The sequence below is a fragment of the Periplaneta americana genome, chromosome 15 (assembly GCF_040183065.1).
Source record: "Periplaneta americana isolate PAMFEO1 chromosome 15, P.americana_PAMFEO1_priV1, whole genome shotgun sequence".
NCBI lineage: Eukaryota > Metazoa > Arthropoda > Insecta > Blattodea > Blattidae > Periplaneta > Periplaneta americana.
Genome location: NC_091131.1, coordinates 20,234,800 through 20,259,289, shown reverse-complemented (window position 1 = coordinate 20,259,289; position 24,490 = coordinate 20,234,800). Strand labels below are relative to the sequence as shown.

At 35.8% G+C, this 24,490-nt stretch overlaps 1 protein-coding gene and 1 long non-coding RNA gene across 2 annotated transcripts in view; one reads left to right on the top strand and one right to left on the bottom strand.

The window, feature by feature from the left end:
* LOC138714703 (uncharacterized) overlaps positions 1–24,490 on the top strand; it is a 292,488-nt gene that overhangs the window by 108,317 nt on the left and 159,681 nt on the right. The gene's annotated exons all lie outside the window — the stretch shown is intronic.
* LOC138714702 (uncharacterized) overlaps positions 1–24,490 on the bottom strand; it is a 196,505-nt gene that overhangs the window by 21,745 nt on the left and 150,270 nt on the right. The window contains exon 3 of the mRNA XM_069846776.1: positions 89–293. Coding sequence (XP_069702877.1) covers positions 89–293 — 205 coding nt within the window. The remainder of the gene's footprint in view (positions 1–88; positions 294–24,490) is intronic.

Sequence of the window (24,490 nt, the reverse complement as noted above, 5' to 3'; positions counted from 1 at the left end):
GAAGAGAAAAAACACGGAGGAGAGAATGATAGATGAAGAAAAGGAAGGGGCGGGCACTCACCTGTCAGATGAGGGAGTGATCACGTACCTTGATGCTGCCTGGCCAAGTCGGCAACTCGCCTGTCCCTGCAGGTGTAGATGTTGGCTACCCAGGTCGTGAAGTTCCTGTCGCACAGGGCCAGCAGCACGGGTAGCAGGCACTCCTCGGCCAGCCCCGCCCACAGTACCAGGGCCGGCAGGGACCACACCCGCGGCAGCAGCCAGGGCGCGAACATGCCCAGCACCGTCACGCTCTGCAACAAGAACCGTGCCCTGAGTCTTCGTGTTATGGTGCTTATTCGGAGAGAAGCAACAGTGGAGTTAGTCACCGGCGTAGCTCAGGCGGTAGCTAATCCGGAGTGGGTTCGATTCTCGCTTGAGCTGATTACACAGCTCCGTCGATTTAGTAGAATGCGTTTTAGTCTAAAGAAAGCAGTAAAACAGTACGTGGTCTGTTGTGACGAGAATCCAAGCCCCCGCATACCGGTAAGGCATCATGTAACAAACACGTTCACGTCTGAGTATTTCTGACAAAGTAAATTTTATTCAACGCCTTGAAAACGGCGCAAATATTAAGGTTATTGCTGGAGGGTTTAAGGTAATATTTCTTCATTAACTCTTTCATTCACTAATTTGTTCAGTCGTCATTAATTCATTCATTCATTCACTTATTAATTTATTTATTATTGTATTTTATAGGTATATTCTAGGAAATGGGAGACGCATTGTCACCTCTGCTTTTTAACTTTGCTCTAGAATATGCCATTAGGAAAGTTCAGGATAACACAGAGGGTTTGGAATTGAACGGGTAACATCAGCTGCTTGTCTATGCGGATGACGTGAATATGTTAGGAGAAAATACACAAACGACTAGGGAAAACACGGAAATTCTACTGGAAGCAAGTAAAGCGATAGGGTTGGAAGTAAATCTCGAAAAGACTAAGTATATGATTATGTCTCGTGACGAGAATATTGTACGAAATGGAAATATAAAAATTGGAAATTTATCCTTCGAAGAGGTGGAACAATGGAAATATCTTGGAGCAACAGTAAAAAAATATAAATGACACTCGGGAGGAAATTAAGCGCAGAATAAATATGGGAAATGCGTGTTATTATTCGAATGAGAAGCTTTTGTCATCTAGTCTGCTGTCAAAAAATCTGAAAGTTAGAATTTATAAAACAGTTATATTACCGGTTGTTCTGTATTGTTGTGAAACTTGGACTCTCACTCTGAGAGAGGAACATAGGTTAAGGGTGTTTGAGAATAAGGTGCTTAGGAAAATATTTGGGGCTAAGCGGGATGAAGTTACAGGAGAATGGAGAAAGTTACACAACACAGAACTGCACGCATTGTATTCTTCACCTGACATAATTAGGAACATTAAATCCAGACGTTTGAGATGGGCAGGGCATGTAGCACGTATGGGCGAATCCAGAAATGCATATAGAGTGTTAGTTGGGAGGTCGGAGGGAAAAAGACCTTTGGGGAGGCCGAGACGTAGATGGGAGGATAATATTAAATGGATTTGAGGGAGGTGGGATATGATGATAGAGACTGGATTAATTTTGCACAGGATAGGGACCGATGGCGGGCTTATGTGAGGGCGGCAATGAACCTTCGGGTTCCTTGAAAGCCATTTGTAAGTAAGTAAGTAAGCTGAGAAATGCCAAACAAAGGAATTTTAAAATGCTACATTTGTTCGGATCAAATTTCTGCACGCTTAAAGGACAAAAAAAAAAAAGAAAAAAACTAAAATTCTTTCAATCATTCATCATCACAATACACTGCTCTCTTAAACTGACTGAGCATATTGGGAATTAAATCAATGACTTTCCCAAAACACGCTATGAAATGTTCCATATAAAGCAATTTTTATCTCGAAAAGGAAGCAAAAACGAGCAAAATTGAATTAAACGTTTTGTTTGAAATATCTCTAAGAATAACCCCTTGAAATTAATGACATTTACTTACGGTACACTCTGTATAATTCTTGCTATCATCGTTATAAAAGTAGTTTTGTAACCAGTCTGAACACAAATGTTGCATCACTTTTTTGCGTGAAAGCAGGCAGTTCTGATAAAAGCTAATGAAGCTTGTGTTCAAACGCGGGCCAGCGTGATATTGCGGTCCTCATGTTCTTTGAGCAACACCTCTCAATTCGCGACTAGCTTCCGGTGGCCCTGCGGCTGCGCAATGCTGGACGTGGTCAAGGCCTGCATTTCTGGAACGACCGGCTCTTGGTTTGAGTCTCCGCGCGGATGTGAGTCGTTAGACAACGTCCTGCAGCATCAAGGCTGAATATGGCCAGGCTGCACGTGACTGACCATTCTCTGGTCGGTGTTACAACTCGTGTCGCATTGTTACATACAATTACAGTATCTCCTAGTAACTGTGTGCTTCATATTGACCGAAGCCACCGGCGTAGCTCAGGCACTAGCTCGTTTGTCTGCTGATCCGGAGTTGCGCTCGGGCGTGGGTTCGATTCCCGCTTGGGCTCATTACTTGGTTGGGTATTTTCTGAGGTTTTCCTCGCCCGTAAAACGAATGTCAGATAATCGCTATCATCAATTCCATCGACCCTAAAAATCCAGCAGTACGTAGCATGAAATTTTGAGCAGGGGAAGCTAACTCAAATTGTCTTCCACGTACATATGAAATAACGTATTGGAAAAATATAGTCTTAAAGTAAATAGTAGTCAATGTCAAGTCAGCAGTCCGAAGATTGGTTGGAACCTCGTAAGTAACACCAATAAGGCATCACCTCAAATGATACGTAGTAAATTATGATTTCATGGTTTACACATATCTCTAACAAATAGACACGTATACGTATAATTTAACATTAGCTCACTCTCTGTCATATTTAGAGAAATCACAATATTAACGGTCAATAAATACAGTATTAGTAATTAATTACGTAAGTATGCGTCTGTCTTGGTTGTGTCCTTCACTGACAGCAAGGGAGTCGGTCGTTTGTTTTTTAAATCACACTTTTGTTCATAAGTCAGTCTTGATAATGGAATTGTCCTAAAAATTCAAGTAAATTAGTGTCAGGAACTGTTACTTCACTCATTATTTATTATATCAGCCACAATGCACACTAATACTTCAACTAAACACAACTCACGAAAGGGATAACTCGGAAACTAAATTATTTTCCATGTTAAAGCTAGCTTCTTGCGAGCCTTGTGACCAGGGTAGTTTGTTAGAAAGAGATGGAAAATCTGCGGGGTGGGTTACACAGAAAAATGAGGGGATTGAAAGCTGATGTGTGCAGGCTTCATGTTTACTGCTGCATCACAAATCATCCTGAGCTGCCGCATCACAATATTTAACGCGTAAATAAAAATTGTATTAAAATTAATAAATAATTTTGTTCATACTCGTAAACTGCAGGTTCGTTATGAAATTATTATTAACTGGGGAAGCTGAGCTTTTTAGCTTACATTAACGCTACGCCACTGAAATCCAGTAGTTGACACAGCGTCGTTAAAAAAGTAGATGAAAAGTATTTAATCAGGAGCAAATTTTCTGAGATATGCCACAAACAAAGTTGATGTGAGATAGGTTTTCTGACAGTACGTCGCTTTCTTTTTGTCATTAATTGAGGCTGGTGGTTCCCAAACGTTTTGAAGGCGCGACCCACTTTTGGACGAGGTTTTTGTTTGCAATTCTTCCTTCCACACAACCGTATCGCTACTTATCTCCATTCGAACAATACAAATTTCTGTAAAATAGAGAATAACGATAATTTTACTCTAAACCAGAGGATACTACCCAGCCGAGAAATCGGAATATGTAAACCTATTTTGCAATTCTTTTTGGCTTCTTAGACTGGCCTAACGTGCTGATATATTTTCTGAACACTTAAACATTCTGAATAATAGCTTGCAAGGCCTATATGTTAACATAATAACAGCTAGAGATGAGATCGACCGATTTATTTAAGGAAACTTGATTTTCGGTCGACATCATTCAATAAAAAGAAATTTTATTCATTCTAGTGTATTATAAACTCGTGAAAAATTTAGCTACGTACCGTATGATTCGACAAATAATTAATATTGAGTTTGTTTTTTCGGATATGCAGTTAAGTAAGTCTCCACAATTCTAACAACTTTTTGAGTATTTTCTTGAAGAGATTCAAAACAATCCAGCAGTCATGGATGGATATTGAATCCGTTTTTAGACAGTTACGTTCAACTGGCTGAAATTAATATATATTAAAGAAAGACTCATTGAAATGTGTACCTACTGATGAAATGTTAAAAGTAGACTGTTTTTGCATAGCGTAGACGAGTATTGGATCAAAATAATTCAATTTTCAGTAAGATGTGATGAAAGACCATTTTGTATAATATGATTTTTAGAGCTTATTTTTAATTTTTACATTCTGTTTCATAGTTTTATCGAGCCTGTTTTAGGCACCTAAAATATAACTTTTAGAGCCCAAAGTTCCAACGTCTAGTCATTAGTAGAGCTCGGACATTGTCCCTTATCCTCTTATATTCTTGTATATATGAGTTAGGAGCGTAATCCAAAATCGATGTTTTTTTAGTAGGTTATCTTACGACGCTTTATCAACATCTTAGATTATTTAGCGTCTGAATGAGATGAAGGTGATAATGTCGGTGAAATGAGTCCGGGGTCCTAACCGAAAGTTACCCAGCATTTGCTCATATTGGGTTGAGGGAAAACCCCGAAAAAAAACTTCAACCATGTAACTTTTCCCGACCGGAAATCGAACCCGGGCTACCTGCTTTCGCGGCCAGACGCACTAACCGTTACTACACAGGTGAGGACAAAATCGATGTTGGAACTGCTTTAAGAAGTGTATATAGCAGATGTAGCACTCCAAAACTGTCGAAGTAGCGGTACATATTGACATGGTTCTTACTTCAGAGAAAATTATCTGCGTGTAATTAATACAAAGCAATTTTATTGTTATGGCAGCATTTTATTCCCACGTTGTTAGATGGACTTGCATAAGAATAATTTTTTAAGCACGTCTTTTGTACTAAGAAACTGATTATATGACTTTAATTAACGTCAACTGAATCGCTGTTAAAAGAATAACTTTTTCTCACACTGGTGGATGCACTTGCATAAGAATCCGATACAACCAAAATCTTTTCCTAGTAATGAACTGCCTTTGTGGTAGATAAGGAAAGATAACTAAGTACACAAATCTATACTAATAATAAATCTGTAGCCGAAATTTTTCTGGTAATTTTCGATTTTCCAAAAATAATTGGTCCTAACATATATAATTAACCACCCTGAAACCGAAAATCGCTTTTTTGAAATTTTTGTTTGTATGTCTGTCTGTCTGTCTGTCTGTCTATGTTTGTTACCTTTTCACGCGATAATGGCTGAACCGATTTCGATGAAAATTGGAATATAAATTAAGTTCGTTGTAACTTAGATTATAGGCTATATGACATTCAAAATACGTTATTTAAAAGGGGGGTTATAAGGGGGCCTGAATTAAATAAATCGAAATATCTCGCTTATTATTGATTTTTGTGAAATATGTTACATAACAAAAGTTTCTTTAAAAATGATTTCTGATAAGTTTTCTTCTCTGAAAAATTTTGATAGGACTGATATTTAATGAGATAAATGAGTTTTAAAATTAAAATAACTGCCATCTAAGGCGGTGCATTGAAATAAAAAACAAATGACTTCGTCTATAAGGGGCCTTGGACACAACAATCGAAAGCTATGAAACATAACCTACAGACAATGTTTCTGTGTTTGTATGAAATAATATCAGAAGCTAAATTAACCGATTTGTATAATTAATTATTATTTCATCATTGGAAAGTGTAGTTTCTCTGGATGGACATAATGCTATAATGTTATTACAGTAACTTGTGAGTGAAATGAGGACAGGTAAGATTGCAATAGCTTCTTATGCACAGAAAACTTGGTAGGTTATTCTGTATATTCATTTCCAGTATTTCTTATAATAATGTTTATGAACATATTCATTTTTATCTCAGAGAATTAACGAACAACGAGAGTGTATTGATTTAGTATGTAGTAATGGTACGTTAGCTTAGCAATCCATTATTTTATAATTCAGATTTTAACTATGCTCAATTGAATCGTGTTAAAATACATAAAATACATATGCAATAAATGCAATGCAAAAAAATTGGGTAATGAGCCAAGCAGATTATGTTGCGCTGTTGTAAAAGTTGTTCCTCCTGAGATTCAAACAAATTAAAAACTTTCTAATTCGAGTACATCCGTTATCAACACACTTTTTCATAATATAATATAATATAATATAAACATAATAATAAATCTGTAGCCAAAATTTTTCTGTTAATTTTCGCTTTTCCAAAAATAATTGGTAATAACAATTAAGAAACGTGTTAAAGGAATTGTCATTGCACCAAATGAGTGGTCTCTGGATCAAAATGATCGCATTTTAATATTTTAAATACAATTTAAATTAAGTAACATATTAAACGATTTATCCTTCTATCAAACACGAATGTTCCCTGGATCAAATGTCCTATTTTAATTATGTAATTACTTTATATTTATTTTTAACGGGTGCAGCGCAGCGCACGGGTACGGCTAGTAATAAATAAATTATTGTTGTAACGGACTGTTGCAGATGATATAAATGGATCTCGGGTTTGATTCTCGTTAAAAAAAAATCGAGATTTATCTCCAAACATTAGGAACTCGGCAAGTGATATTTTTATAGAGTTTGTACTGAACGGAGTGACCTCGTGCCATGGCAACTACATGACCAAGAGTACACATGGCAAGCTACATGTGATCCTCACAAGACAGAGAATAGAATAATCTCCGAGGTTCTGAAAGTAATAATGGAATAAATACGTAATTTTTGTTCTCTAGCATCACCGTCTATTTACTCAATTTCTTAAGATACTGCCACCCCATCTCTTCTTTGTTTCACCTGAATATCTACTTTCAAGAGAACCTGTACTTGAATGCGTGCAAAAGAAAAAACCTTAAAAATTTCTTGTTAATGCTTGAAGTGCAGATACACAAAAAGGTCAATCCATAATAATAATAATAATAATAATAATAATAATAATAATAATAATAATTCTTTATTTATACTGGCAGAGTTAATGCCATAGGGCCTTCTCTTACACTCTACCAGGTCACGAAGTATACAAGCAGTGAAAATTTAACAAAAAGTTAAAGAATAGAATACTAACATATTTCAGAAAAATAATAATAGCATAATAAAATCAACACTAAACAACATGAAAATAATACCATAAAAGATAGTAAAAAACATTGGGATATGGTAAAAGCAACTCAATTAGTATAAATAGTTAATATTGAAAACGTAAGGAAGAATATAACAAAATGGAATGTAATAAAATAATACTAAGAAAGAAAAGAAATACGAAAATTAAATAAAATTCACAATAAAAAGGGTATGATAATAAATTCATCTGGTGATCAAGAGAACAAAAAGTAGAAAGCAAGGAAAAGAAATATATATATTTTTGTGCGAGATCGTGCGTATTTGCTTTTTTTCCGCACAGAACCAATACGCGGTTAAGTGTGAAATACCACATTCAGTATTCCCAACGTAACATACACAACAATTTCCCCCTTCTTACCGCTTAAGCGCGACATTCATTTTACTGCTTTAGGCTTTTAACATATTATTTTTAGAGACGTTTAACATAGTAATAATTATAAATTGGAAACTTACCACTGCAATTTCACCTTAATTGCAATGTTAATTATTGTTTTTAAATATTTGCAAAAATTAAGTAAAGTCTACTACTCCACGAAACTTATTGCATTCCTGATACAAGTAACATTAAGGAAGCCGTGAAAAAATCAACGAGATTCCAGATGCCGATGTTATTACTGCAATATGTTATATAAATAATATTGTTAAAATATTAAAATGAAAAATAAATCATTAGCCTACATAACTTTACCGTTTGTTTTAAGTTCGCATTTATAGACTGGGGGGGGGGGGAGGGAAAGACAGACGTATATCACGGCCTGCTGGAGTATAGTAAACACAGAAAACATTTTATAGCAACAATGTTGAAGAAAGATATTTTGGTGTTCCGAAGTTGGCGTCATTAAACAGAAACCAACATGGAGATTTCATTGCAACTAATTAGAAATTCGTCTTTCAGGTATGTAATAAACGATCTTCGCACAAAATAATGTACGATACACGAGCGGTATGTTTGTTTTCATGTTCTCGGAAATTAAAAAAGCTCAACTACGTTTCGCTTTTTCAATCTTTTCCTCGAACATGAAAACGTCAACATACCGCTCTTGTAACGTATATTACTATTACAAAACTTTCGCAGAGAAAAGGGCTTATAACTGAAAGGAATCTGAATTGAAAAAGTGCAATTTTAGTTTATTCTTGAAACTAGACAATGTCCGACAGTGTAATTTTGCAGAATTTTAGTGGATCGTTTGCGAATATTTTAGGTGTGAGACATAATTTTTTAGGTACATGACTTTTTGCTCACTATTACATACTAAGCGAAGACATTTTAATTCGAAATAGTAATTTATAGTACAAGAAAGTAAAATTAGATTTTATCCGCGAGTGAAAAGTTTAGCGCCCGAGGCGAAGACGAGAGTGATAATTTCCATGAGTGCATAACACCTGGTTATCCTCGCGCGCTGTACATTATTCTATCCATTACTGGTATCTAAATTTCATTTTAAACTGTAGGTCTTTTCTTTATAATCTGTTGTTTGTGAAGAAGTTATGAATAAATGAATGCATGGATTTTATTATTGCTAATGTGTTGGTTGTCAAGGAGAGAGTGATTTAAAAAAATAATTTACTGCTCTGGGTTAAAAACTTTTATTTACTGCTTTAAATAAAGCCCTTGTTTAGGTTGCTAAGGTCGGTGAAAGAAAGACCAATTTAGATACCAGTCATGGATAAATTTAATTTACATACAGAATGAACCGTAAGTAATTGTCATTAATTTCAGGGTTTAATAATTTCAATTATTACAAACAAAAAAAGTTTCATACAATTTCGCTCGTCTTTGCTTCCTTTTCGAGATAAAAATTGCTTTATATGAAACATTCCATAGCGTGTTTCGGGAAAGCCATTGATTTAGTTCCAAATATGCTCAGTCAATTTAAGAGAGCAGTTTCTATCTGATGCTTTTCCAATTCACTGCGGGCTAAAGCAAGGAGATGCACTATCACCTTTACTTTTTAACTGCGCTTTAGAATATGCCATTAGGAAAGTCCAGGATAACAGGCAGGGTTTGGAATTGAACGGGTTACATCAGCTTCTTGTCTATGCGGATGACGTGAATATGTTAGGAGAAAACCCTCAAACGATTAGGGAAAACACGGAAATTTTACTGGAAGCAAGTAAAGCGATCGGTTTGGAAGTAAATCCCGAAAAGACAAAGTATATGATTATGTCTCGTGACCAGAATATTGTACGAAATGGAAATATAAAAATTGGAGATTTATCCTTCGAAGAGGTGGAAAAATTAAAATATCTTGGAGCAACAGTAACAAATATAAATGACACTCGGGAGGAAATTAAACACAGAATAAATACGGGAAATGCCTGTTATTATTCCGTTGAGGAGCTTTTATCATCTAGTCTGCTGTGGAAAAAATCTGAAAGTTAGAATTTATAAAACAGTTATATTACCGGTTGTTCTGTATGGTTGTGAAACTTGGACTCTCACTCTGAGAGAGGAACATAGGTTCAGGGTGTTTGAGAATAAGGTGCTTAGGAAAATATTTGGGGCTAAGCGGGATGAAGTTACAGGAGAATGGAGAAAATTACACAACGCAGAACTGAACGCATTGTATTCTTCACCTGACGTAATTAGAAACATTAAATCCAGACGTTTGAGATGGGCAGGGCATGTAGCACGTATGGGCGAATCCAGAAATGCATATAGAGTGTTAGTTGGGAGACCGGAGGGAAAAAGACCTTTGGGGAGGCCGAGACGTAGATGGGATGATAATATTAAAATGGATTTGAGGGAGTTGGGATATGATGATAGAGACTGGATTAATCTTGCACAGGATAGGGACCGATGGCTGGCTTATGTGAGGGCGGCAATGAACCTTCGGGTTCCTTAAAAGCCATTTGTAAGTAAGTAAGACTTTGAGAGCTCAAGTACGTTAAAAGCACACTATTATTACGTTGAGAATTTAAACTTTTTTTTTTCTTTACAGAAATGATTAATTTTAATTAAATTTATTTTCAACAACGAAATATTATTTTCAACATAACTGATCTCAGAAACATTATTATAACGTCTAGTTTAAAGATTATATTCTAATGAAGAGTTAATAGTTACTACGTAAGCGTAGGTATATGTATGAGGGTTGCGTAGTGCCAGCCAAGTGCACTAGACGCGATGTTACGTCCGGTAGCGAAGCAGTGACCCTAGGACCGAGCCGGGCGGAGAATGACTGTGGAATGCGTGCGAGAGAGACTGGTCGCGCCACGGCACCTGTCCCTCGGGCAGGCAAGTCGCGGGTTCCGGGTCAGGCAGCTCCTCCCCTCTATCATCAAGGACAGCATCCTCCGGAGAGGCGTTCGCATCTCCAAGAACCGTGGGGAAAGTAATGCGATGACGAGACACTGTAGCAATACGCACTCTGTTCAGAGATGGCGAGATTACGATAGCGGAGTAGGCCTACTAATGGTGGAATGAGAAGGGTAGGGGAAATTGTAGGAACTGCCTTGCAACTACGTTATTAATACAAAACGTGTGTTTTGCTGGGGATTGAACCCTATTCGTTGGTGAGAACCGATCATTTTTGTACTTTCGCATTATGGTACAATATTCTCTGCGACTGATTCTAGCGTCAAATACATGGGGTGTACTGTAAGCAGGGTGTTTGAGAATACAGTGATTAGGAAAATATTTGGGGCTAAGAGGGATGAAGTTATTGGAGATTTATCCTTCGAAGAGGTGGAAAAATTCAAATATCTTGGAGCAACAGTAACAAATATAAATGACACTCGGGAGGAAATTAAACGCAGAATAAATATGGGAAATGCGTGTTATTATTCGGTTGAGAAGCTCTTATCATCCAGTCTGCTGTCCAAAAATCTGAAAGTTAGAATTTATAAAACGGTTATATTACCGGTTCTTCTATATGGCTGTGAAACTTGGACTCTCACTCTGAGAGAGGAACATAGGTTCAGGGTGTTTGAGAATAAGGTGCTTAGGAAAATATTTGGGGCTAAGCGGGATGAAGTTACAGGAGAATGGAGAAAGTTACACAACACAGAACTGCACGCATTGTATTCTTCACCTGACATAATTAGGAACATTAAATCCAGACGTTTGAGATGGGCAGGGCATGTAGCACGTATGGGCGAATCCAGAAATGCATATAGAGTGTTAGTTGGGAGACCGGAGGGAAAAAGACCTTTAGGGAGGCCGAGACGTAGATGGGAGGATAATATTAAAATGGATTTGAGGGAGGTGGGGTATGATGATAGAGACTGGATTAATCTTGCACAGGATAGGGACCGCTGGCGGGCTTATGTGAGGGCGGCAATGAACCTTCGGGTTCCTTAAAAGCCATTTGTAAGTAAGTAAGTAAGAGGGATGAAGTTACAGGAATGGAGAAAGTTACATAACGCAGAACTGCACGCGTTGTATTCTTCAACTGACATAATAAGGAACACTAAACCCAGACGTTTGAGATGGGCAGGGCATGTAGCACGTATGGGCGAATCCAGAAATGCATATAATGTGTTAGTTGGAAGGCCGGAGGGAAATAGATCTTTGGGGAGGCCGAGACGTAAATGGGAGAATAATGTTAAAATGGATGTGGAGCTGGATTATGATGGTAGAGACTTGATTAATCTTGCTCAGGATAGGGACCAATGACGGGATTATGTGAGGACAGCAATGAATCTCTACTTATTTACTTACTGGCTTTTAAGGAACCCGGAGGTTCATTGCCGCCCTCACATAAGCCCGCCATTGGTCCCTATCCTGAGCAATATTAATCCATTCTCTATCATCATACCCCACCTCCCTCAAATCCATTTTAATATTATCTTCCCATCTACGTCTCGGCCTCCCTAAAGGTCTTTTTCCCTCCGGCCTCCCAACTAACACTCTATATGCATTTCTGGATTCGCCCATACGTGCTACATGCCCTGCCCATCTCAAACATCTGGATTTTATGTTCCTAATTACGTCAGGTGAAGAATACAATGCGTGCAGTTCTGTGTTGTGTAACTTTCTCCATTCTCCTGTAACTTCATCCCTCTTAGCCCCAAATATTTTCCTAAGCACCTTATTCTCAAACACCCTTAACCTTTGTTCCTCTCTCAAAGTGAGAGTCCAAGTTTCACAACCATAAAGAACAACCGGTAATATAACTGTTTTATAAATTCTAACTTTCACATTTTTTGACGCAGACTGGATGATAAAAGCTTTTCAACCGAATAATAACAGGCATTTCCCATATTTATTCTGTGTTTAATTTCCTCCCGAGTATAATTTATATTTGTTACTGTTGCTCCAAGATATTTTAATTTTTTCACCTCTTCGAAGTATAAATCTCCAATTTTTATATTTCCATTTCGTACAATATTCTGGTCACGAGACATAATCATATACTTTGTCTTTTCGGGATTTACTTCCAGACCTATCTCTTTACTTGCTTCCAGTAAAATTCCCGTGTTTTCCCTAATCATTTGTGGATTTTCTCCTAACATATTCACGTCATCCGCATTGACAAGCAGCTGATGTAACCCATTCAATTCCAAGCCCTCTCTGTTATCCTGAACTTTCCTAATGGGGCAGTGATCCCTCTGGTTTCTTAAAAGCCATAATGGGGGGGGGGGTACAAGCAGTAACATGAGGTGCTGCCAGAAAGTCAAAAGGAAGATAGCAATAGCAAAGAAAGCTTTTGATAGAAAAAGGAGCATCTTCTGCAGATTTATGGAAAAAGAACTAAGGAAGATACTAGCGAAATGCTTTGTGTGTAGTGTAGTAGTGTATGGGACTGAAACATGGGCATTACGACGAATTGAAGCAAAACGACTTGAAGCATTTGAAATATGGATATGGAGAAGAATGGAGCGTATGAAATGGACAGACAAAATACTAAATGAAACTGTGCTAGATAGACTGGATAAAGAAAGAATACTGATGAAACTGGCAGGAAGAGAAAGAGAAATAAGTTGGGTCATTAAGAAGAAACTGCCTACTGAAGGATGTACTGGAAGGAATGGTGAACGGGAGAAAAGTTGGGGGTAGAAAAAGATAACAGATGACAGACAAGATTAAGATATATGGATCGTTTACAGAGACTGAGAGGAAGGCGGAAAAGAGGGAAGATCGTATAATACTGGGTTTGCAGTGAAGGATCTGCCATTGGGCAAACAACTATGAATGAATGATCTAAAGATATCTAAACTAAAGTTGAAACTAAAATTATGATATTTCAGAACAAGAATAAGGTTGTCTAAAAGTGTGGTAAATAATCAAATATTGAAACGGGTAACACTTCAGACACTTTAGTTGCACCATTATATACAGACAGGATATAGATATAACAAAAGAAAACGAAGTTTCAAAATATGTGTGCTCTGAAGCAGAATGGACTTAGAAGTTTTGATGCCCCAGGAAATATTGATTCATTTCTTATTCAATGTTCAAAATGTCTGATATTTTTTTCTTTGGGAAAGTGTGATAATGTCTTATGGGTTATGTTCTTTGAATGCTATTTTTTTCTCGTATTTCTAAGACTTACATAAGTACAGGCACTGGGATAACTTCACAGAAATTAAATTTAATTTGTTTTGATGCTATTTTAAGGTGCTTTTTGAGAGTAACATAAATTAGTAATTTTGTCTTTCGTATACAGAATGGAAGCTATATAACTGTGCAGACTGAACTTGGCAGTAGAATACACTAAAATAATTAAAAAGTCTATTATGCGTTCTGTAATTAAGTGTATGAATAATAAAAAATGAAGCTAAAAGTCTGCGAAGTTTGGCAACAGCGCGCCGCCGACTCACGTACGAAAGCACACACGCACTCGGTCTGAACAGCTAAGTTTCGTCCCTTGGTCACTGCAGTAGGGTTGCAGACTTCCTAAAGACAGGAAATAACGATACGTGTTAATCTTTTTATTTAATTTGCAAGAAAACCGTCTATTTTATTGAAAACCTGCAAATGGATAAATCAGGCCATATCAGTTTCTCTAATAAGAGTAAAAATAGGAATCGTAGGGATAGTACTTATCTAGTAAAACAGTGCTAACTTTTAGGGGAAAATTATTTTCTGAGAAAACTATTCATTCGGTATTAGAATTTTTATTGTACTCCAATCCCTGGACTAAGTTGTTAAAGTCTACAGTTATATTACTTTCTCCCTGTAGTGTCGCAGCCCAGATATTTTACATAGATATTTCTTCTCAGTAACAACCTTCGCGATAATATGACATTTGCTTCAGAAGCCATTGGTCTGATTTTCTTTAACGGTAAATTCATGTTGCAGTCCTTGATTAAACGATTTCAGTTATGCTCTGATGTCTGGAGGTCTGTGGTAGCATTCTTTTCAGTAAGAATATTTAATCTGAAATTGTTAATTAAATTTCTGTTTACCGTAAAATGCTACTTAATTCCCATTTATCCTATAAGTCGAATTTTGTCACATATAACCATAAAACTTATACAAAACATCTGAAATAATCCATTTGAAGTTCTGTTTTGTAATCTTCAAGCAGTGTGCTGTTATAATACCGGGACCAAATTGTTTCAATATTAAAGACCTGTTATTCAGCACAAAACACAAAACTATATGTAAATTAAAGAGTAAGTATAGAACTATCTATCTACAGGGCATTCAAAAAGTAATGACAACATATTACTGTTTCACATTAAATTTATTTCGGTTTCCTTTGGCATTATATCCTTCAAATATAGTTCCCTGCTATGTCAACAATACGTTGCCAAATCCTTGAAAGAGGGCGGACTCCATCTGCAGCATCATTTCTGGATATCTTTTTCACTGATCGATCTTTGGATGTCAACTCTTGACTGAAAACGAATACCTCGCTTTCACCATTTTGCAGTAGTTCGGTATGATAGGACTTTTCTCCTACAAGCTTCTTGCAATGCCCTAAAGCACTGAGTTGCATTTTTTACTCTCGCAACTTACGTGATATTATAAAATTTTGAAACTTTGCAAAGAAACCTAAATAAGGGAAAATTGCTCAGATTAAAAAACTTCCACTACAATTCAAAATATCCACTCCTTAAGTCATTTTGTGCTAGGTTTATTTCAATGTTTGGCTCGTCATATATATGTGAACAATTTTTTTTTTTTAATGAAACACGTTAAATGTAAAACACGCTCCCGATTGACGGACTAACATTCATTTGAGCAATTACAAATTGCAACTTATGATGGAGAACCAGATTTCACTTCATTAATTAAAACATCGGGATAGACTGATGAGTAATTTCAAATCCATCAGAAGGATGCTAAGACATCATATGGTTCGATTAATTATTTCCAGACTATACGGGCGAGGTTCAGTCCTCTCCTCATCCCAGCCTACTACTTTCTACCATCCCTCGTCTTGCAAGGCGGGCTGCGTTTCATATTACGTCACCTACATTGACGTTTTGCCGACAAATGATGTAGAATTATAAAGTCCTTAACTGCCGCATTAATTTCCAAATGAACGGAATTCTTCGTAGGCCTACTCATTGGCAACATACTGATGTGCGAATCGTTTCACCTATCAATTTTATTGCAGTGTTTGTTTGGAGACTAGGCCTCATGGAATGAGGAAACTCTTAGGAAATAATTAACCTAAACGCTTCTCCTTGTTAAATTTAAATGCGGGGAGTATGAAGATGATGAAAATAAATATCCAAATTTTATTTGAAATCCCAAACATTCTACCATGCTTACAATAATAATTACGAACAGTATAAACAATTCACGTATTTATAGGGAGTCCAGTCCCCTGTCACTTTTCTAAAAATAAAATAGCTTACGAAAAAAACAAATCTAGCTTTAGTGCCATCACAATCTGAACACAATGTTACTTACTGGCTTTTAAGGAACCCGGAGGTTCATTACCGCCCTCACATAAGCCCGCCATTGGTCCCTATTCTGAGCAAGATTAATCCAGTCTCTACCATCATATCCCACCTCCCTCAAATCCATTTTAATATTATCTTCCCATCTACGTCTCGGCCTCCCCAAAGGTCTTTTTCCCTCCGGCCTCCCAACTAACACTCTATATGCATTCCTGGATTCGCCCATACGTGCTACATGCCCTGCCAGTCTCAAACGTCTGAATTTAATGTTCGTAATTATGTCAGGTGAAGAATACAATGCGTGCAGTTCTGCGTTGTGTAACTTTCTCCATTCTCCTGTAACCTCATCCCTTTTAGCCCCAAATAGAACGCAGTATTATGAAAATAAATTAATTAGATGTTGATGAGTCCACCTCGCAATATTGTTTGCGTTAAAGGCAATATCACATAGAGTTACTTCGCATAACCTTGAATAATATAGTGGAAACAGAGAGGTGGCTCAGTCGGTTAAGGCACTTGCCTACCAGTCTGAAGTTGCGCTCGATCCCCGCTTGAGCTGATTACCTGGTTGAGTTTTTTGCGAGGTTTTCCCCAACCGCAAGGTGACTGCCAAGTAATCTATGGCGAATCTTCGGCCTCATCTCGCCAAATACCATCTGGCTATCACCAATCTCATCGACGCTAAATAACCACGTAGTTGATACAGCGTCGTTAAATAACCAACGAAAAAAACAGGGAGAAGAGTAGGCAGATATATTTTTTAATAAAAAATAATAATGATCTTCAGTGGGCAAGTAGTGAACATGTTGCACTTTAAATCCAAGTTTCACGGATTCAAATCCGAACTTCACTTCAATATTATAAGCCTATCTCTACTGTAATTTTAACTTACATTTTCGTGAAAGACGGACTTGTTTTCTACCATTATCGATATTATGGATGTTGGGAGCTTTACCTGTACGTAACCATTGAGTTTTCCAGTGGCGTAGCGTCAATATAAGCTAAAAAGCTCAGCCTCCCCAGTTAATAATAATTTCATAATAAACCTGCAGTTTATGAACAAAATTATTCCTTAATTTTAATAGAATTTATATTTATGCGTTAAATTTTGTGATGCGGCAGCTCAGGATGATTCGTGATGCAGCAGTAAACAAGAACCCTGCACACACCAGCTTCCAAGCAGACCGGTTTCTTACACTCATTCTTCAGATTTTCCATCCCTTTCTAACTAAACTACCCTGGTCGAAAGGTTCGCAAGAAGCTAGCTTTTACATTGAAAATAATTTAGTTTTCGAGTTATCCCTTTCGTGAGTTGTGTTCAGTTGAAGTGTTAGTGTGCATTGTGGCTGATATAATAAATAATGAGTGAAATAACAGTTCATGACAGCAATTTACTTGAATTTTTAGGACAGTTCTATTATCAAGACTGACTTACGAATAAAAGTGTGATTTAGAAGAGAAATGGCTGACTCCCTTGCTGTCACTGAAGGGCACAACCAAAACACAGACTCATACTTACGTAATGATATTAATACTGTGTCTATTGACCGTTAATATTGTGATTTCTCTAAGTATGACAGGGAGTGAGCTAATGTTATACTATACGTGTCTATTTGTTAAGAGATATGTGCAAACCGTGAAATCATATTTTACTACGTACCATTTGAGGTCATGCCTTATTGGTGTTACTTACGAGGTTCTAACCAATCTTCGGACTGCTGACTTGACATTGACTATTATTTATTTTAACCCGTAAGTGGTGAGGTGGGGATTGCACTTACCCCAACTTAGAAACTTATCGCAGCACTCAGATAATCAAACTGAATTTTTAATTTATATAATCAAGTACTTTTATTAGTTTTAACTAGGTTTTCTTCAAAATAAAATTAGGGAAGCAGGCAGGATAATAAGCAATGAAAAATATAAATCTCTGCACATCCACCTGGCGCAGGCTTCTTTTCTTACAATGGCTGGGGTGCTCACAGTCACCACCTCACCAATTACGGGTTAAGACTATATTTTTGTAATACGTTTTCTCATATGTACTCGTACATTTATTTTTATTTATTTATTTATTTAATAATAACATATACATAAAAACGTTACATTAAAATACTCCGAAAGAGCAAAGCATACTTTGTAGACAAAATACTTAAGAAAAAAGCTCACATAAAGATTGTAATAAAATTAGTAAATAATAATACTAATAATAACTGAGTGAAAAAGGAGACGATGTTTAGATTGATGGATTAATATTAAATTATTATTATTAGTATAATTAGTGCAGGTCATGTTGATATAGTAACCAAGATAAAATAGAAAAATACACTTAGGATAGAAATAAACTTGTTTTACAATACATGGTACATAATATATATACAGGGAAGTCTGTCATATAAATTTTTTAATTCTGGATCTGAAAATTTCATTGCTTAAAGTAGTCAATTCTGGATGAAATTTTATTATCGAAGTATATAGCCGTGGACTATAATTTGTACTGTGTAGTAAAGCAGCAGATGTGAAATATTTAGGTTCAACTAATTTAAGAATTTAATTTCGTCTCGTATTATGAGCATGTGGCTGAGCTACAAATTTCGTTCTATTTTTATGATAGAATTTCATTAAAGAGTATTTATAAATTTGGTCAATTCTAAAAACATTCAATTCAGAATGGATCAAATTTGTTGGATAATCCAGTCGCCTTTTCAAACAAATTTTGATTATACGTTTTTGCAACATAATTAGAGGAAGAAGAGCAGTTTTTGTAATGCCTCCCCATCCAATTATACCATATTGGATAACAGATTCAACTAGAGCCAAATAAACCAAACGTAATACATGAGTAGGCAAGTAATGGCGAAGATTTACAAATTTGTAAATTGTTTTACGTATCCTGTTACATAAAAAGGTGATTTGTCTATCCCATTTCAAGTGCTGATCAACAATAATTCCCAGGTATTTCACATCTACAGATTCTTTCAGGCAAGGGCATTTACAGGTTGTAGAGAGTTTACAAAATGAGTTGTGGAATGAAAGACAACTTGAGTTAGCTTCCCCTGCTCAGAATTTCATGCTACGCCACTGCAGTTTTCATATCCATTTTATTTGTTGAAATCTGAAGACGGATTTTTCCAGCGTGACAGCGAAGTTTGTAGGGCAATGACTGGAGGCGCGACTGTTTGGGTAAACAGCGGCACGCGTGTGTTCAGAAACTGTGACAAGTAAAAGTCTGCGAGTTTCACAACGTCGATATAGAGCCGTGCATTACCGCATAACAGTGTGACGTAAGGACACGTCAACATCCTGCGTGCACGCGGCACCTCGAACCTATCAGAAAATCAGTTCAATCAAAATTTCAAAACTTTGGTCTGTCTGTGTGTTTTTCCTAGAATTCAGGTTGGACTCCCAACTCACCGCCGTCAGACACTGAATAATTTATATTCAGAGTGAGGAAAGCAAGGATGTCCCACTGCCGACCACTAAGTCAAAATCATACGTACCCATACCACCCTTCCTGCCTTATGCTCTTAATTAATGTTTGAGGAGAAAAATTCGCTCCGGCGCCGGGGATCGAACCCGGGTCCTTGGTTCTACGTACCAAGCGCTCTGACTGCTGAGCTACGCCGAATTCAATCCACAGCACCGGATCGAATCTTCCTCCTTCAGTGTTTCCCTTTGGCCTGATTCCAAGTTAGGCTTATAAAATGGCAGTTGACACTAGACATATACGTCAACATATGCCTAACTTGGAGTCAGGACACAAAGGGAAACACTGAAGGAGGTAGATTCGATCCGGTACTGTGGATTGAATTCGGCGTAGCTCAGTGGTCGGACCGCTTGGTACGTAGAACCAAGGACCTGGGTTCGATCCTCGGCGCCGGAGCGAATTTTTCTCCTCAAACATTAATTGTCAACATTACAGAGATTATTCTGTAGGACAAATTAATAAATCCATAATATTATGCTCTCAAGATGAATCGGGCAATATTTTATTAGTCGCCACATAGCCAGTTGATTCTCTCTCCTACATTGAGGTTGCTATGCGACCATACTGAAATGAAGTTACTGTACAGTGATCATCTGTATCGAAATGACATTCATTTCGATACAGATTTCTTATTTCAGTACATACCATTGATTTCGAGATGTTAAATGTTAATATTTCATTTTGTGTTGTCATGGGATAACATCTTCACTCATGTCATATTCTTTTATGATATTTACTTATTGTCTATCGTAGACAGATTGTAAATGTGGCATAATTGTAAAAAAAAAATCATTTCAACAAGCAGTACAATTTCATGTACTTAGATATATCAACCCGATGATTAATATTCAGTGTCGATTTTAACATCGAATAATTTGTCCATAGTGTTGGTGATTTCATTTTTTCTGACAATTCTTGAAAGTAAACTAGCAGAACGTTCTCTGAAAATGATTAAACATTTTTCATTCTCCAATTCATGAACTGCCCATATACCTTTTCATGTAAGTTCTTGGATTTTGCAGGTAATAAAATTGCTCACTTTCACAGCTTCTTTCATTATTTCCATTTCATCAAAATTGCTTGAAACAGACATTTTTCAATAATTTTTATAAGGAAATAATTAAAATATGTCTTCTTAAATCTATTGATTTTCCATCTCAAAATTTGTTTCTAGACTTTAATGTACTTAACGTAAGACAAATTTATTATATTGTATTAATAAAATCCATACATAAAAATCGAAATAATTTTGAATTGTATTCTCATAGTTGTGAAACAAAAGGTATGAATTATTTAAGATTGTTTGAACCAAAATGCAACACTGTTACAGTATTTAATCATAGTAGTAATTTAGGCTAAGAATATATAACAAATTTATATTTAAATATCCTAATCTTGTCAATTCTAATAGTTCTAGTATTAAATTTAAAAAGTTATGTATGGATTTTATAAAAATTGAAAAATTGTAAATTTAAATTTATATACTATAATTGCACAGTAGACATAAGACAAATTGTATTGTATAATTATTATTTCAATTGAGGAATCCGCCCCTGAGCACGAGTTCAACTTTTTCAGGGGCGAGCTAAAGTTTTTCTATATATATATATATATATATATATATATATATATATAATTTTGTGCGAGATCGTGTGTATTTGCTTGTTTTCCGCACAGAACCAATACGCGGTAAGTGTGAAATACCACATTCAGTATTCCCAACGTAACACACATAACAATTTCCCTCTTCTTACCGCTTAAGCGCGACATTCATTTTACTGCTTTAGGCTTTTAACACATTATTTTTAGAGACGTTTAACATAGTAATAATTATAAATTGGAAACTTACCACTGCAATTTCACCTAAATTGCAATGTTAATTATTGTTTTTAAATATTTGCAAAAATTAAGTAAAGTCTACTACTCCACGAAACTTATTCCATTCCTGATACAAGTAACATTAAGGAAGCCGTGAAAAAATCAACGAGATTCCAGATGCCGATGTTATTACTGCAATATGTTATATAAATAATATTGTTAAAATATTAAAATAAATCATTACATAACCTTACCGTTTGTTTTAAGTTCGCATTTATAGACTGGAGGAAAAAAAAGACAGACGTATATCACGGCCTGCTGGAGTATAGTAAACACAGAAAACATTTTATAGCAACAATGTTGAAGAAAGATATTTTGGTGTTCCGAAGTTGGCGTCATTAAACAGAAACCAACATGAGATTTCATTGCAACTAATAAATTAGAAATTCGTCTTTCAGGTATGTAATAAACGATCTTCGCACAAAATAATGTACGATACACGAGCGGTATGTTTGTTTTCATGTTCTCGGAAATTAAAAAAGCTCAACTACGTTTCGGTTTTTCAATCTTTTCCTCGACCATGAAAACGTCAATATACCGTTCTTGTAACGTATATTACTATTATGTTACAATTATTAGCAAAATAATAAATAAATAAATAAATAAATAAATAAATAAATAAATTTATTTTTGTACCTATAGGAAGTGCAAATAAGAATCACTTGTATTCTTTTGTTTCCGACTGTCTCAAACGTTACTGTTTTGTTTCCCACTATCTAAAACCATATTCATACTTCCATATTGTCAATATAAAGAAGTATGTATCTAAAAATTAATTTTAATTTTTAATGAATTAATTAATTTTTGTCTAACCTTACTACAGATCGTAGAAAAACAGTTGTATGTAACTCTCATATAATGACTATTAAGACACCCATGTCTCAATAGCTATCATTATAATGATATTTACATAACTATTATTTCATACTATGTCTCATTTCACTACCGTATGCTCTTTTAAAATGGCCGACAAACAGAACATTTCTGTACAATGTATTGTAATATTCACAAAAGGGACGCCACTATGGCTAGCATAATGAATAAACCATGGAAAACTTAATTAGTAACTTCACAACTAAACAAGTGAAAGTACTCTATAGAAATTATACAAAAAATCCTCCTTATTTACTCCCAAATTATTTTATCACATTTCAGAAGTTGGTACAATTCGGGTCGATACATTGTCAGCAGAATTTACCTGTGTTCTTTTCTGTTATTGTTCAGTGATCGGCCCCGCAATGAGCATCATACTAGTAACTTAAAATTATTAACAAACAAATGCGACATAATGAATGAAAACAAAAATCAGGTTAATATTGAATTTTTAACATTTCATAGTACAATCACAGTCTAGTATATACAGTCGCGAAGCTCAATACGTAGTAAATATGCAAAGATTAGATAGTTGCTCACCACTAGGATCGCTAATATCGCCTCATTACAGGCAATGCAAAATAGTACCGTCACAGTCTACTGTTTCTAGCACTCTCAAAACTCAAGCATCGTGACTGTATATCGTAGACTGTGGTACAATCACTTAGAATTGGGCTACAACACTATAGAATAATACAGAAATTAGTAAATAATACTTAAGCCTACATCTACACCATGTTTGTGTTTATTGTACAGTTCACGTCATCTGTTACACAAATCTATGGAATATTACATCTATCGGTTGTGGAAGTCGTGCATACTATACATGCATCTGTTCTCCTTATAAAACTTCTACAAAATTTCTATCCCCTTGAAACATTCTCTCATCGTTTCGTTACATTTATCCGATACTTCTTATCCAATTCTCCCTTCATGATTTTCCGTCTATCAACTGTTCCTGCATTGATAGCCCCGTAATGAGCGTAGTTCGTTCACAAACTTCAAAAATATATACGGTTCAGTTCCTTCTGAGCATATTTTAGTGACATCCTTTTCCACCGATTGTTCAATACGTACATGTTAATATTCATTTATAAAAAAATAATGAAATTCGATATAATATGAAATAAAATATTGTACGTTATACGAATTGAAAGTGTTTTACGAATATGTTTCGAAATTCCGGCCGAAGCGTAGCTCATCTCACCCGTAAAATCTCACTTTCAATCTTTTTCAGTATGTTATAACTTCATCAATGTAGATATTGAAAAGTGTTGGTAAAAAAAAAACGTCGGAGGGCATGCCTTCAGTTTTGTTTCTGTCTTCTGATGATTTGCTATTTAAAATTATTTGTCTGAAAACAGACTAAATTTTCAACCAACAGAAAAATTATCTTCTATTATTTGTTTTAGTTTTTTCATCTCGTTATTTTTGGCGAAAATCGAAAAAAAATCGGCTTTTCTTCTCTGATTTTATGAAGCAATGCTACTTCATGATCTATCATGTTACTTGTCAAACTTATCAGTAATCAAAATCACTTGACAAGCTTGTCATAAAATTTTAAGAAACAAATTTTACTCAACTTGTCAGTTGTCTCTAATTTACTTGTCATCTTTTCACAAGTCGAAACAGACCAATAGAAAGATCTCAAGAAAACTTTGTAGACCATAAAGGCCCATTCGCAATGAAAATTAAACATAGACGTAACATAAGCACAGAAGTTTGCGGTCAGAGTACCAAATGGGATCATTCACAATGATTTACATAAACACTAACATTAACATTATTGTTAGACGTTAACACGAAAGGTTGCAAACTCCAAACTTTCATGTTTATGCTTACGTGATTTGTAAACAACACACAATCGTAGAGAGCTGAAGTATACAACAGAATATGATGAAATGACGTCGTTGTTATGTTTCCATGGTTACCATGTATCTTTGCGATTATGTTTATGTTCCCATCGTGAATGATGGTTTGACTTTTTCATTTTACCTTAACGCTTAACGTTTACATTCTTAAGTTAACGCCTACGTTATGTTTGATTTTCATTGTGAATGAGCCTTGACACTTATTTTAGTATTATACAGCGAGTTCAGAATATGTGCGTCAGATACGTGTGCAACATCCGACGATATGATCA